The 16,734-nt window shown below is 40.4% G+C and overlaps 1 protein-coding gene and 1 long non-coding RNA gene across 4 annotated transcripts in view; one reads left to right on the top strand and one right to left on the bottom strand.

The window, feature by feature from the left end:
* The window catches only part of LOC107000422 (uncharacterized), an 86,733-nt gene that overhangs the window by 36,865 nt on the left and 33,134 nt on the right, over positions 1-16,734 (top strand). The window lies entirely within an intron of this gene.
* PROCR (protein C receptor) overlaps positions 1-16,734 on the bottom strand; it is a 46,661-nt gene that overhangs the window by 17,561 nt on the left and 12,366 nt on the right. The window contains exon 4 of one of the 3 annotated variants that reach the window (XR_013399871.1): positions 12,750-12,987. The exons of 1 other annotated variant lie outside the window; for it this stretch is intronic. Coding sequence is in view for 1 of the 2 variants with exons in the window: in XM_077951779.1 (XP_077807905.1) it covers positions 12,947-12,987 (41 nt within the window). In the remaining variant the exon portion in view is untranslated. Of the gene's footprint in view, positions 1-12,264; positions 12,988-16,734 lie in introns of those variants that run through there. One more of the 3 variants, XM_077951779.1, reaches the window with a different exon arrangement.

Raw genomic sequence — 16,734 nt, 5'->3', positions numbered from 1 at the left:
AGATTAGGTTTTGGCTGAAGGGAATGTTGTCACTGGTTTAATGTTCTATCCAGACCTCTAAAACTTTCTCCATATGAGCATTAAGGCTGTTTCACTTTATCATTCATATGTTCACTGGAGCAGCACTTTTATTTTTTTTATTGTATTTTATTTTATTTTATTTTTTTGAGACGGAGTCTCGCTCTGCCGCCCAGGCTGGAGTGCAGTGGTCGGATCTCAGCTCACTGCAAGTTCCGCCTCCCGGGTTTACGCCATTCTCCTGCCTCAGCCTCCCATGTAGCTGGGACTACAGGCGCCCGCCACCTCGCCCGGCTAGTTTTTTGTATTTTTTAGTAGAGACGGGGTTTCACCATGTTAGCCAGGATGGTCTCGATCTCCTGACCTCGTGATCCGCCCGTCTCGGCCTCCCAAAGTGCTGGGATTACAGGCTTGAGCCACCGCGCCCGGCCTGGAGCAGCACTTTTAATTTTCTTTGAGAACTTTTACTTTGCATTTACAACTTGGCTAACCATTTGGTGTAAGAGGCCTAGCTTTTGACCTATCTAGTCTTTTGACATACATTCCTCACTAAGCTTAATCATATTATGGTTTTGATTTAAAGCGAGAGATGTGTTTGACTCGTCTTTCTTTTTTTTTTTTTTTTTTTTGAGATGGAGTCTTGCTCTGTCATCCAGGCTGGAGTGCAGTGGTGCAATCTCGGCTCGCTGCAACCTCTGCTTCCCTGGTTCAAGCAATTCTCCTGCCTCAGCCTCCCGAGTAGCTGGGACTACAGGCGCATGCACCACCATGCCAGGCTAATTTTTGTATTTTTAGTGGAGACGGGGTTTCACCATGTTGGCCAGACTGGTCTCGAACTCCTGACCTCATGATCCGCCCACCTCAGCTTCCCAAAGTGCTGGGATTACAGGTGTGAGCCACTGCACCTGGCCATGACTCTTCTTTTCTAAAGAATTTCTAAATTCTTTTCTAAAGAAGAAGAATTATAACCCTATAATTTAGAGGCCATTACAGGAATTTCTAAATTCTTTTCTAAAGAAGAAGAATTATAACGCTATAATTTAGAGGCCATTATAGGGTTATTCATTGGCCTAATTTCAATGTATTGTGCCCCACAGAATAGGGAGGGCCAAGAAGAGGCAGAAAGGTGAGAGAACAGCTGGTGAGTGGAGCAGCCAGACACATATTACATTTATCAACTATAGGTTTGCCATCTTATATAGATGTGATTTGTGACACCCCAAAACAATTACAATTGTAACATCCAAGAACACTGATCACAGATCACCACACCAGATATAATAATAATGAAAAAGTTTGGGCTGAGTTCAGTGGCTCACATCTGTAATCCTAGCACTTTGAGAGGCCAAGGTAGGAGGATCACCTGAGGCCAGGAGTCCAAGACCGGCCAGGAATCCAAGACTAGCCTGGTCAGTGTACTGATACTTTGTCTCTACAAAAGAAAAAAGAAGTTTGAAATATTGCAAGAATTACTGGAATGTGACACAAGAAACAGGAAGTGAACATATACTATTGGAAAAATGGCACTGATAGACTTGCCTCACAAACCTTCAATTTGTAAAATCACAATATCTAGAAAGCATGATAAAATGAATAAAATGAGGTATGCCTATATATGGGTCCCTTTACCCTCCCCCTGTTATTTACAATTGTCCTATCCATGACATCTACATACATTGAAACTCTCCTAGACTGTGTTATAATTTTTATTTCAATGATCATAAATAACTTTATGTAAGGGGAGAAAAATAACCTATCTTTATCCAATTCTGTTGCTCTTCCTTCATTTCTGTAGTTCCAAATTTCCTTTTGGTATTATTTCACTTTGGCTTCTATTAGCATTTCTTTCAGAGCAGGTGTTCTGGAGACAAATTCTCTTAGGCTTTCTTTATCTGAGAATGTTTTTATTTCACTTTTATTCTCAAAGAGAATATTCACTAGATAGAAAATTTCAAGTTGACAGTTCTTTTTTTTTTTCTTTTTGAGATGGAGTCTCGCTCTGTCGCCCAGGCTGGAGTGCAGTGACCGAATCTCAGCTCACTGCAAGCTCTGCCTCCCGGGTTTACGCCATTCTCCTGCCTCAGCCTCCCCAGTAGCTGGGACTACAGGTGCCCGCCACCATGCCTGGCTAGTTTTTTGTATTTTTTTTAGTAGAGATGGGGTTTCACCATGTTAGCCAGGATGATCTCGATCTCATGACCTCGTGATCCGCCCGTCTCGGCCTCCCAAAGTGCTGGGATTACAGGCTTGAGCCACCGCGCCCAGCCGACAGTTCTTTTCTTTCAGCACTTTAAAGTTGTTATTCAATTGTCTTCTGGTTCCCATGGTCTCAGATGAAAAATCTGCAGTCGTAAGAATTATTGTTCTCCCATATGTAACGTGCCATTTTTTGCTAGTTACTCTTAAAATTTTTTTCCTAATCTTTGGTTTTCAGAAATTTGATTAGGGTGGGTGGGGTTTTCATTGCTTTTATCCAGGCCCAGTCCTGGCTCACTGCAAACTCTGCCTCCTGGGTTCAAGCAATTCTCCTGCCTCAGCCTCCTGAGTAGCTGGACTACAGGTGTGTGCTACCACACCCTGCTAATTATTTGTATTTTTAGTAGAGATAGGGTCTCACCATGTTGCCCAGCTGGTCTTGAACTCCTGAACTCAGGCAGTCTGCTCACCTCTGCCTCCCAAAGTGCTGAGCTTGCAGGCATGAGCCACTGCACCTGGACTATTTTTAATACATATCTAAAAGGCCCTTCCTTCCTTCCTTCCTTCCTTCCTTCCTTCCTTCCTTCCTTCCTTCCTTCCTTCCTTCCTGCTTGCTTGCTTGCTTGCTTGCTTGCTTGCTTTCTTTCTTTCTTTCTTTCTTTCTTTCTTTCTTTCTTTCTTTCTTTCTTTCTTTTTCTTTCTTTTCTCAGTCTTACTCTGTCACCCAAGCTAGAGTACAATGGTGCAATCTCAGCTCACTGCAATCTCTGCCTCCTCAGTTCAAGTGATTCTCCTGCCTCAGCCCCCCCAGTAGCTGGGACTACAGGCACAAGCCACCACATCCAGCTAATTTTTGTATTTTTTAGTAGAGATGGGGTTTTGCCATGTTGGCCCAGGCTGGTTTTGAACTCCTGACTTCAAGTGAACCACCCACCTTTGCCTCCCAGAGTGCTGGCATTACAGGCATAAGTCAGTGTGCCCAGCCATAATTATACATTTATGGGATCAGAAATCTACTTATTCCTTTATAATTTGCTTTATTTTGTACACCCATCTCTAGGACTTTTTCAGCTTGCAACACTGAAGCTCCATATCTATTGAACAACTTTCCATTTTCCACTCCCCGCAGCCCCTGTAATCACCCTTCTACTTTCTATGAGTTTGACTACTTTAGATAACTCATATAAGTGGAATTGTGTAGTATTTATTTTTCTGTGATTGGCTTATTTCACTTAGCACAGTATCCTCAAGGATCATCCGTGTTGTAAGATGTGATGAGATTTCCTGCCTTTTCAAGGCTGAATAATATTCCATTGTATGTATATATCACATTTTGTTTATTCATTCATCTATTGATGGATACTTGTGTTGCTTCTATCACTTGACTATTGTTAATAATCCTGCTATGAATGTGGGTTTTCAGATACCTCTTTGAGATCCTGTTTTCAATTCTTTCAGATATATTCCCAGACATGGGACTGGATTGCTGGATCATATGCTAATTCGAGTTTTAATTTTTTGAGGAATCTCCACACTGTTTTCTATGGAAACATTTTACATTCCCACCAACAGTGCCTAAGGTTTCCAATTTCTCCACATCATTGCCAACACAGGTTTTTTGTTTTTTGTTTTTTGTTTTTGATAGTGGACATCCCAATGAACGTAAGGTGATAACTCATTGTAGTTTTTATTTGCATTTCTCTAATGATTAGTGAAGTTGAGTACCTTTTCATATGTTACTTGCATATTTGTGTGTATTCTTTGGGGATAAGTCTATTCAAGTCTTTTGCCCAACCTAAAAATCTGGTTATTTGTTTTTTTTGTTGTTGTTAAGGTGTAGAAATTCTTTACATATTCTGGATATTATCTCCTTATGAGATACATGACTTACAAATATTTTCTCACATTCCATCGGCTTCTTTTCACCTGTTGATTGTGTCCTTTGATGAACAAAAGTTTTTAAGTTTAATGTAGTCCCATTTGTCTATTTTTGTTTTTGTTGCTTGTGTTTTTGGAGTCATATCCAAGAAACCATTGCCAAATCCAACATCATGAAGATTTTCCTCTTAGTTTTCATCTAGACATTTTACAGTTTTACGTCTTATATTTAGGTCTTTAATTCATTTTAATTCTGCATATAGTATAAGGATCCATCTTCATTCTTTTGCATTTCATACCATTTGTTGAAGAGACTGTCCTTTCCCCATTGTGTGGTTTTGGAATCTTTGTTGATGATCATTTGACCATATGAGTGAAGACGTATTTCTGGGTTCTCTATTCTATTCTATTGGCCCATATGTCTGTCTTTGTACTAGTACCACACTGTTTTGATTACTGTAACACCGTAATATGTTTTGTAATTAGGAAATGTGAGGCCTCTGACTTTGTTTGGGGTCCTTTGAGAGTCCACATGAATTTTAAGATTTTTTTTCTATTTCTGCAAAAAGTGCCATTGGGATTTTAATAGGGATTGCCTTGAGTCTGTATATTGCTTTAATTAATGGACACTTTAACAATATTAAGTCTTTTAATCCATGAGCACAGAGTGTCTTTCCATTTACTTGTGCCTTTAATTTCTTTCAGTAATGTTTTATATTTTCAATGTATAAGTCTTTTGCCTCTTTGGTTAAGTTTATTCCTAAGGATTTTATTCCTTTTGATGCTGTTGTAAATGGATTATTTTCTTAATTTCCTTTTAAGATTGTTCATTGCCAGTGTATAGACACACAACTGATTTTTTTTTTTAAGAGACAGACTCATCCTCCCAAGTAGCTAGGACTACAGGCACCTAGTGCAGCTGATTTTTGTGTGTTGATTTTGTAACCTAAAACTTTACTTAATTTGAGTTCTAGCAGTGTGTGTGTGTGTGTGTAATTTTTAGGATTTTCTACATATGAGATCATGTCATCTGCAAACAGAGATGTTGCAGAGATATTCTTCCTTTCTAATTTGGATGCTTTTTAATTCTTTTTTTGACTAATTGTTCTGGCTAGAACTTCCAGTGTGGCTAAAGGAATAATTATTAAGTTAAAAAGTTTGGATTTCTTTATGACAATTCATATTGCTAAAAAAAATGCTTTCCAGAAAGGTATATATTAATTTATGTTCTCACCATCAGCATTCTACTATTGGTAACATTGAGGATAGGCATCTTTTTATACATTTACTAGCTATTTTTCCCCTTTGAACTGCTTGTTGCTATTTCTTTTTCTAGTATATTCTTTGACTTATCTTTGTAATTTTGTAGAGTTCATGAATCTGTTAACTAATCTGTTGATCCCATCAACAAATACTATGTACTATGTGCCAGGTACCATTGTGGGTGCTAGGGATGGATGCAGCAAAGAACAAAACAGATCAAAATTATACTCTAGTCAGGGGGAGGGCGTGACAACTGTAGGTCAGGTGGAGGTAAGTGGTTTTTTTAAAGCAGGTAGCTGAGCTTCAAGTCAGTGACATGTTAAAAAAAAATCAAATAAAAAGCAAGTAATAAGATGAAGAGTATAAGAGATCTACTATACCGGGCACGGTGGTTCACACCTGTAATCCCAGCACTCTGGGAGGCCGAGGCAGGTGGATCACGAGGTCAGGAGATCGAGACCAGCCTGGCCAACATGGTGAAACCCCGTCTCTATTAAAAACACAAAAATTAGCTGGGCCTGGTGGTGGGTGCCTGTAATCCCGGCTATTTGGGAGGCTGAGGCAGGAGAATTTCTTAGAGCCGGAAGGCGGAAGTTGCAGTGAGCCAAGATTGGGCCATTGTACTCCAGCCTGGGCGACAAGAGTGAAACTCTGTCTCAAAAAATATATAACAATAATAATAATAATAATAATAGTAAATAATAAGCTTCAAGAACAGAGAAGGGAAGCCTTGGAAAGAATCATGAGGCAATTAACTCAATTAGGTTCAGACTACAAGTTCTGTCTCAGCTGCTGTGGGTGGTGGTTGCAATGTTAGTTCATTTTCAGAGTCTTTGCTAGGCTGTTTGAATCTACTCCATGCCACTCTACGGTTAGTCTGACAGTCAGATGGTGATTTATATTACAGTTGAGTTACCAAAGCCATTACCAAGCTTTCTTTTTACCAAGCACATGTGCAGCTTGGTAGTGAGCTTGAGATTTCTCTTGACACATGCACAGATTTAAGGGATCCCTTTCTCTAGCTCTTTCCTCCCTAGAGGAACTGTCCATGCTCCTAGCTAAGTTGGTCTCTCCATTTGTGCCTTGAAGTCTAACCTCTTTTATGTCCTGCTCCAGGACACCACTCCAGCCACTGCCCTCTCTTTTTCCTGTGTCATCAAATTTTCCTTCCCTATTGATTATCCCTGTAAGTGTACAAACATACTATATTATCTACCTTATTAAGAGAAAAAACTTTTCTTGACCCCATGAGCCTCCTTAGTTACTTAACCCAACACTTCTTAATATCCTTAATTAATATTATTTTTAATATCTTACTTCTCTGTTCTTCTGTAAAACAAACCAAACTCCTCAAAAGAGTTATTTATAGTCACTGTCTCAAATTAGTTTATTTCTTGAGCTCATTCTAATTAGGCTTTTGTCCCTACCACACCACCAAAACTGCTATTTATCAAGGTTACCAATGATCTCCATCAATAACCAATTCTCAGTCCTTACCTTATTCCACTGTCTGCAGTATCTGTTATAGTGATTACTTCCTCCTTGGAACACTTTTTCCACCTGGCTTCTGAGATTCCACTCTCTTGGCTGTCACCATACCTCAATGGCTACTCAGTTTTCTTTACTGGTTTCGCCTCAATTTCCAGCCTTTAAATGTTGGGGCATCCTCAGGGTTTAGTACCTGAATGTTTTCTCTGTCCAGACTATTCCTTAGGTGATCCCATCCAGCTTTATGAGTTTACATGTTATCTATATAGTGAGCTCTCAAATTTAGGTCTTCAGCCTAGACATTTCCCTCAACTGCAGACTTGTATACCAACTGCATTCTATCAGCATTTCAACTTGGATGTCTAATAAATATCAAATGTAATATGTACATAATGAATGCATTTCCCACCAAAACCTGTTTCTTCTATAGCTTCCCCCATTTCAATAAATGTCAATTATAGCCTCCAGTTGCACAGATAAAAACCTCTGAGTCATTCCTTTGTAATGTAAACTTTATTGAGGATAACACTGATACAGGAAAGTGCTCAAATTTATAAATGTACAACTCAGTGAATGTTCACAAAGTGAGCATATTGATATAGCCAGAATCCAGATTAAGAAACAGGGCAGGCCAGGCACGGTGGCTCACACCTATAATCCCAGCACTCTGCAAGGCTGAGGCAGGCCAATCATGAGGTCAAGAGATCAAGACCATCCTGGCCAACACAGTGAAACCCCATCTCTACTAAAAATACAAAAATTAGCTGGGCATAGTGGCATGCCCCTGTAGTACCAACTACTTGGGAAGCTGAGGCAGGAGAATCGCTTGAACCTGGGAGGTGGAGGTTGCAGTGAGCCGAGATTGCGCCATTGCACTCCAGCCTGAGAGTGAGACTCCGTCTCAAAAAGTAAAAAAAGGCCGGGTGCGGTAGCTCATGCCTGTAATCCCAGCACTTTGGGAGGCTGAGGTGGATGGATCACGAGGTCAGGAGATCGAGACCATCCTGGCTAACACAGTGAAACCCCATCTCTACTAAAAATACAAAAAATTAACCAGGCGTGGTGGCGGGTGCCTGTAGTCCCAGCTACTCGGGAGGCTGAGGCAGGAGAATGGCATGAACCCGGGAGGTGGAGCTTGAGATGAGCCGAGATGGCACCACTGCACTCCAGCCTGGGCCACAGAGCAAGACTCCATCTCACAAAAAAAAAAAAAAAAAAAAAAAAAAAGAAAGAAAGAAAGAAAGAAAAAAAAGAGATAGGGCATCGCCTCAGAAGCCCTCATGTCTGCCTTCTAATCATTAGCTTCCCAAAGGTAACCAATATCCTGGCTTCTAACACCACAGGTTAGTTCTGTGTGTCTTTGGAATTTATATAAATGTAATCATATAGTTTATACTTTTTTGTGTTTGGCTTCCTTTGATCAATATTATATTTGTGACATTCACTTATATTAAGACATGTAGTTTAAGTTCTTCCATTCTCATTGTTGTTTATTCCGTTATGTAAATATAGTATAATTGGTTTCATTATTCTATTCTTGATAGTATTTGGGTACTTTTTAGTTGGTGATATTACAAAGAATACTGCTATTGACAGAGCAGGAGCACTGTCATCTCGGACAAACACCGCCACTTTAAGTTCCAGCTCCCTTTCTAGCCTCATGCATTTCAAGGAAATCATTCTCTTCTAACTACAAATAGACAGAAAGAGCAGACAGTAAAATACAGATAAGACAGCTCGCTACAGAGCGAGGTTGGGGGAAAAGTCTCTTGGGTAGCTGCTGAACTTCACCCTCATACAATGGCCCCCAGTAAACAGTAGGCCTTAATAAGCACATTCCTTTCCCTTCAGGTGCACTAAGATAGGGAAGCTATAAGCAGACCCGAGGGATATGCCTGCAGCTGCAGAAAGATGTAGGGGAATAGACACACAACTCTCCCTCCGAGGTAAGCACAACAAAGAGACACAGAAGCAGTCCAAGTCTCTGATAAATTCTCCTACCCTGAATCCTTAAAAACTCTTAGTCTGTAAGAGAGTGTGGCTCTGACCTAACTTGGCCAGCTGCCCCACTCAGGTTTATTCAAAATAAACCTGTCCCTGTTGACTGTCGAGCCGCCCTTTGTGTTTCTCTCCTCTTTCTTTAATTCTTACAGCTATGACTAATTTTCTATATGTCTTTCAGTGAACATAGGTAAACATTTCTGCTAGGCATATGCCTAGGAGGCAGATGTTCAACTTTAGTAGATACTGCAGTTTTCCAAACAGTAGTTGTTTTGTACCAATTTACCTTACCAACAGTAATGTAGGAAAGTTCTAATTGGCTTGTATCCTTGCCATTACTGTCTTTTCTTTCCTTCCTTGTTTGTCTTCTTCTTTTTAACTATTCTGATGGGTAAGTAGTGGTATCACCCTGGTCCATGCCACCATCAGTTTTCACCCATATTATTGCCTCCTAGCAGGAATGTACGAGTATCCTTGGAGCTACCTGAGTATTTCTTTGCCTTTTAAACTTTGTTTCCCCCCATGGTAGCCATAGTGATGCTCTTCAAATGCAAATCAAATCATGTCAGTCCTCTTCTCGAAAGCCTCCAATGGCTTTCCATCTCACTCAGAACAAACAGCAAAGTACAGATAACTGGCTTATTAGACCCTCCGTTATTTGCCTCCTGCTCTTTCTCTCCTCTTTGCCTGTACCACTTCAGATAAACTGGCCTCCATGTTCATCAAATAAACCAAGCTTACTCCTCAGGGCTTTTGCACTTGTTCTGTCTATCTAAATTGGGTTGTTCTTCCGCTGGCCACTCTTGCACTTCCTTCAGCTCTCCGCTCAACTGTCATCTTATTCCAGAGGCCTGCCCTGATTATGCTGTCTCAAACAGCAAGTCAGTTATCCTCCCTTCGACCTCCCTTATTTTTCTACCTATTATCTCTGATGTTAAAAAAAAATTACTTGTTTAGGGTCTGTCCCTCCCAGTACACTGTAGGTTCTAAGACAGACTTTGTTTTGTTCTCTGCTGTATTGCTCTATTCCCGCGTCCTAAAACAGTGTCTGAACCATAGAAATCACTCAATAATTTTCTTTTTCTTATTTAGTAATCCTAGTGACCCGACTCAATAAATTTTTTAAATAAATGCATGAGAAATTGACAAATTGTAACAAGTCCAGAAGAACAATAGCAGGTTACTGAAATGCCACATCAAATAAGGAACCCTTGAAGAAAGTAGGACGTTTAATCTAGAGAAGAAAAGGTTGCCAGGCACAGTGGCTCATGCCTGTAATCCCAGCACTTTTGGGAAGCTGAGGCGGGCAGATCATGAGGTCAAGAGATCAAGACCATCCTGGCCAACATGTTGAAACCCCGTCTGTACTAAAAATACAAAAATTAGCTGGGCGTGGTGGCAGGCATCTGTAGTCCCAGTTACTTCAGGAGGCTGAGGCAGGAGAATCGCTTGAACCCAGGAGGCAGAGGTTGCAGTGAGTCGAGATCACGCCACTACACTCCAGCCTGGCGACAGAGCGAGACTCCATCTCAAAAAAAAAAAAAAAAAAGAAAGAAAGAAAAAAGAAAAAGAAAAAAAGAAAAGATTTAGGAGAATAGGACCACCATCTTTGAACATATGTAGGACTGTCACATGTGGTTTTAGAGGTCAGAACTTGGACTTGACATGCTGAATACTTCCAGTAATGGGGAGTTCACTACTTTGTGAAACAGCCAGTTCCATTATTGAATTGCTGGGTCAGAAAGTTACATTAAACTAACATTTATTTCTCTTTGACTTCCTCTCATTCATTAATCTGTTCCCTGGAGTTCCACAGACCAAATCTAATCACCTCTTCAGTTGCAACTGGATGAAATAAAACACCATGTTTAAGGAAATAAGAAAAACCATGGGACTTTTGTTTTGCTAAGAAAAATATACATATTGAGAAATGAAACGCTTAATAAAATAATGGGTTTTGTTGTTTGTTTTGGTGGGAGGAGGGCAAGATTGTGAGAGGAAAGAGAAGGAAGAGAGATAAGTTCATTGATGTTTAGGGAGATCAAACTTGAGAAAAAGAACAGAAATGTGTAAGAATTGATTAAGTTCTGCTGGGTCGGGGATGGTAGAGCCAGGATCCCCATGAAGTGATCAGTACAATATCCCTGCATTAAGAGTTGGATCTATTTTTTGGGATATGTAGAAATCCTGATTATAGTGAGTGTGATACAAGACTAAGGCTACCCATGAGAATCCTGTTATATGCAGGTACATATAAACAGACCTTCAGATATACCAAGGGATATTAGAATAAATAGAGTTTTGGTTTCTTTATACTGGGTGTAAGAAGAATAACATTGCCAGGAAATGAGAATAATAACATCTACAAGAAATGATAATAATATCTGTCCTTCTTTCCTAATAAGATTTTTGAGCATATCAATAACATTTTTCATGACATAATAGAATAAAATGTTTCTGTGACTACAAAATTGTACATAAAACTGAGGGATTATTATCAGTAAAGTAAGGTGCAGATTGGATGAAATAATTTCCTTCCTCAAAACTCTTCATTCATTCATCCAGCCATTTATTGACTAACTTCTAAATTCCTGGCACTGTGGTAGATACCAAGGATACAAAGATGAACAACGGTATTTTGCCTAGAGGAGTAAATAGTTAACTATTGCCTATAGACTAAGTGTAACTTCTTAGCATGGCATTCTTAATCTGATACTAAAATTTGATTTCCCACAACATTTCCTTACATAACCAATATTCAGAGCAACCACATCAGACCATTTAGCATTCCCTAAACATAAGGTGCACTTTTATCCACTTTGTCTTTGTGCTATTATATCAGTCCAGAATCCACTCATTATTCATCAATTCAAAACACATGTATTTGACTCTTTCCTTGTGCCAGGCACTATGTTGGGTGTCAGGAACATGGAGATAAATAAGATATAATCTCTTTCCTCAAAGATCTTAGCCTAGGAAAGGAGAAACATCCTTCCCCTTTTCACCTACTGTAATTCTCTTCTTCAAGGCCCAGATGAAATCTATGGCCTTTGTGTAGCCTTCCCAGATCTCTTTCTTTCAGTACATAGCTTATAATTACTTTGAATCTTTTCATTCCTTCTGTGTTAAAATAAACTGCTTTGTATGCTTCTCCTTCTAGACTGTCGTATCAGTTCCTGGGCAGAGATCATGTTTTATCCACTTTTGTATCCCTGCTAGCAGTTAGCACAATTCTTTGCATAAAACAGTTCTCAGCAACAGTTGGCCGAATTGGAAAAAGAATGCGGTCCAAAACCTAAACCTCACGCCACCTGGCAGAGATATAAAATCAAGGCACACGTGTTGAACTGAATTAAAAGACGGGGAATCCAGTAAGCCAAGCCACCCAGAAGGATACTTTTATTATATGCCAGGGAGTCATTTGTTTACCTTTGTTTCAGATTTGTTTATTGCTCTTGTAAACTACAACTGGAGCTCTAATAGTCTGGCTGCCACATAACAGACCCAAGCCAAACATTCTAAGATCATTCCCAAAAAGAGGAATGGAACTTCTAGGACCTTTACAGTTGTCCTAATGTCAGCCGTCTGGACTTAGGAATGTGGAATCCTATTTATCAGAGCTGGGAGATACCTTAGCTGTCTCAGAGATGATGAGCTCCCTCTCAGAGAGGGGCACTGACTTATCTAAGGGCATGTAGCTCTGAACACGTATTTACATATGTAAGCATAAGCAGATGAACCTTCCATTCACTCTTTACCCTGTGTAGAAACTCCTGGAAATGAGGGTCATATCTTCTCCCTAAAACGTCAGAGTTATTCATCCCACTGTTTCCCTGATTATTTACCTCTCCTGCTTTTGCACGCAGGCATAAATTTTCAGAGAATCCCCCCAAGTAGTACCTTACCTCTTTAACCTGTGATTCCTAATGCCGCTCATGGAATGATGTAGCAGCAATAACTCAGGATCAAAAGTCAGAAGTCCCAAGTGCTAGTGCCAGTTCTTGTACCACCTCACTGTGGAACTTTGGGCAAGCCACTTACAGCTACCCAGCTTTATTTCACCATTAGTGTTCAGGCCAGGTGTGGTGGCTCATGCCTGTAGTCACAGCACTTTGGCAGGCCCAGGCATGGCGAAACCCCATCCTACAAAACAAACAAACAAACAAAAAAACAAATTTAGGTGGGCTTGGTGGTGCACACCTATAGTCCCAGCTACTCAGGAAGCTGAGGTGGGAGGATCGTTTGAGCCCAGGAGGTTGAGACTGCAGTGAACTGTGATCACACCACTGCACTCCAGCCTGAGTGACAGAGCAGACTTGGAGGAAGATAGATCAAACCATGGATGGAGGAAATGCAAAGAAGGAATTGACCTAATTGTTAACATGTTTTGCAGGCCACTGATTTAAACAGCTATTGCTTTCGTTGTTCAGATTTAAACTTATTATTATCATTTCATAACATCTTTATTGAGATGTAATTCATATATCATACAATCCAACCATTTCAAGTATACAGGTAGGCCGGGCGCGGTGGCTCACGCCTGTAATCCCAGCACTTTGGGAGGCCAAGGCAGGTGGATCACAAGGTCAAGAGATCAAGACCATCCTGGCTAACATGGAGAAACCCTGTCTCCACTAAAAATACAAAAAAATTAGCCGGGCGTGGTGGCGGGCGCCTGTAGTCCCAGCTACTCGGAAGACTGAGGCAGGAGAATGGCATGAACCCAGGAGGAAGAGCTTGCAGTGAGCCAAGATCGCCACTGCACTCCAGCCTGGGCAACAGAGCAAGACTCCGTCTCAGAAAAAATAAATAAAAATAAATTAAAAAAAAAAAGTATACAGATTAATGTTTTTTGTTTTTTGTTTTTTTGAGATGGGGTCTTGCTCTGTCGCCCAGGCTGGAGTGCAGTGGCGCGATCTCGGCTTACTACAAACTCTGCCTCCCGGGTTCCCGCCATTCACCTGCCTCAGCCTCCTGAGTAGCTGGGACTACAGGCGCCCGCCACTACGCCCGGCTAATTTTTTAGTAGAGTAGATAGTAATTTTTAGTAGAGATGGAGTTTCACCATGTTAGCCAGGATGGTCTCGATCTCCTGACCTCATGATCTGCCCACCTCGGCCTCCCAAAGTGCTAGGATTACAGGCGTGAGCCACCATGCCCAGCCAGATCAATGGTTTTTAAATTGTATTTAAAATTGTGCAACCGTCACTACAATTACGTTTAGAACATTTTCATTACCACACAACAAAACTCTGTATCTTTTATAGTCATGCTGTGTCACCACCCCATCCCCCTAGCAGTAGACATCACTTATCTACTTTCTACCTCTATCTATAGATTGCCTATTCTTGATGTTTCACATACGTTGAATCGTGTAAGTGGTTCTTTGTGACTGCTTTCTTTTACTTATCTTTTTTTTTTTTTTTTTTTTTTTTTTGAGACGGACTTTCGCTCTTGTTGCCCAGGCTGGAGTGCAATGGCGCAATCTTGGCTCACCACAACCTCCGCCTCCTGGGCTCAAGCGATTCTCCTGCTTCAGCCTCCCGAGTAGTGGGGATTACAGGAATGCGCCACCATGCCCGCCTAATTTTGTATTTTTAGTAGAGACAGGGTTTCTCCATGTTGGTCAGGCTGGTCTCGAACTCCTGACCTCGTGATCCACCCACCTCAGCCTCCCGAAGTGCTGTGATTACAGGTGTGAGCCACTGCACCCGGCCTACTTATCATGTTTTTAAGGCTCATCCATGTTGTAACATGTATCAGTATCTCATTTTCATGGCTAGATAATATTCCATTGTATTAAAATACTGCATTTTGTTTCTCCGTCAATTAACAGACATTTGGATTATTACCATTTTTGGCTATTATGAATAATGCTGCTGTGAACATTCATGTACAAGTATTTGCATTGATGTATGTTTCAATTTTCTTGGGTATATACTAGGAGTAGATTTGCTGGGTCACATAATAACTCTATATTTAACTTTTTGAAGAACTGTCAAATTGTTTTCCAAAGTGCTGTACCATTGCCACCAGCAATGTATGACGTTTCCAATTTCTTCACATTCTTGCCAACACTAGTTATTGTCTGTCTTTTTTCCTATATCCATTCTTTTTTTAAATTTTATTTTTCCATAAGTTATTGAGGTACAGGTGGCATTTGGTTACATGAGTAAGTTGTTTGGTGGAGATTTGTGGCGAACCACCACCCAAGCAGTATACAACGCACCATATTTGTAGTCTTTTATCCCTCACCCCCTCTCACTCTTCCCCCCAAGTCCCCAAAGTCCATTGTATCATTCTTATGCCTTTGCATCCTCATAGCTTAGCTCCCACATATCAGTGAGAACATATGATGTTTGGTTTTCCATTCCTGAGTTACTTCACTTAGAATAATAGTCTCTAATCTCCTCCAGGTCATTGCAAATGCTGTTAATTCATTCCTTTTATGGATGAGTAGTACTCCATCATATACATATACCAGAGTTTCTTTATCCACTCGTTGATTGATGGGCATTTGGGTTGGTTCCACGATTTTGCTATTGTGAATTATGCTGCTATAAACATGCACGTGCAAGTATCTTTTTCGAATAATGACTTCTTTTCCTCTGGGTAAATACCCAGTAGTGGGATTGCTGGATCAAATGGTAGTCTACTTTTAGTTTTTAAAGGAATCTCCACACTGTTTTCCGTAGCAGCTGTACTAGTTTACATTCCCACCAGCAGCGTAGAAGTGTTCCCTGATTGCTGCATCCATGCCAACATCTATTTTTTTATTATTTGATTATGGCCATTCTTATGGGAGTAAGGTGGTATCGTACTGTGGTTTTGATTTGCATTTTCCTGATCATTAGTGATGTTGAGCATTTTTTTCATATGTTTGTTGGCTATTCGTATATTTTCTTTTGAGAATTGTCTATTCATGTCCTTAGCCCACTTTTTGATGGGCTCAATTGTTTTTTTGTCTTATTGATTTGTTTGAGTTCATCGTAGATTCTGGATATTAGTCCTTTGTCCGATGTATAGATTGTGAAGATTTTCTCCCACTCTGTGGGTTGTCTGTTTACTCTACTGACTGTTCCTTTTACTGTGCAAAAGCTCTTTAGTTTAATTAGGTCCCAGCTATTTACCTTTATTTATATTGCAACTGCTATTTTTTTTTTTTTGCCATGAAATCCTTGGCCAAGCCAATGTCTAGAAGGGTTTTTCCAAACTTATCTTCTAGAAATTTTATAGTTTCAGGTCTTAGGTTTAAGTCCTTAATCCATCTTGTTTTTTGTTTCTTTGTTTTGTGGTGTTTTTTTTTGTTTTTTTTTGTTTTTTTTTTTTTTGAGAGGGAGTCTCGCAGTCTCGCTCTATCACCCAGGCTGGAGTGCAGTGGCGTGATCAGAGCTCACTGCAAGCTCCGCCTCCCAGGTTCACGCCATTCTCCTGCTTCAGCCTCCCAAGTAGCTGGGACTATAGGCACCCACCACCACGTCCGGCTAATTTTTTGTATTTTTAGTAGAGATGGGTTTCACCGTGTTAGCCAGGATGGTCTCGATCTCCTGACCTCGTGATCTGCCTGCCTCAGCCTCCCAAAGCGTTAGGATTACAGGTGTGAGCCACTACGCCCAGCTGCTTAATCCATCTTGAGTTGATTTTTGTATAAGGTAAAAGATGAGGATCCAGTTTCGTTCTTCTACATGTGGTTAATGAATTATCCCAGCACCATTTGTTGAAAAGGGTGTCCTTTCCCCACTTTATGTTTTTGCTTGCTTTGTCAAAGATCAGTTGTCTGTAAGTATTTGGGTGTATTTCTGGGTTCTCTATTCTGTTCCATTGGTCTATGTGCCTATTTTTATACCAGTATCATGCTGTTTTGGTGACTATGGCCTTAGAGTATTATTT

Source organism: Macaca mulatta, chromosome 10, assembly GCF_049350105.2.
Source record: "Macaca mulatta isolate MMU2019108-1 chromosome 10, T2T-MMU8v2.0, whole genome shotgun sequence".
Classification (NCBI taxonomy): Eukaryota; Metazoa; Chordata; class Mammalia; order Primates; family Cercopithecidae; genus Macaca; species Macaca mulatta.
Note: the sequence above shows the minus strand (reverse complement) of the source record. Positions and strands in the feature narration are given on the sequence as shown.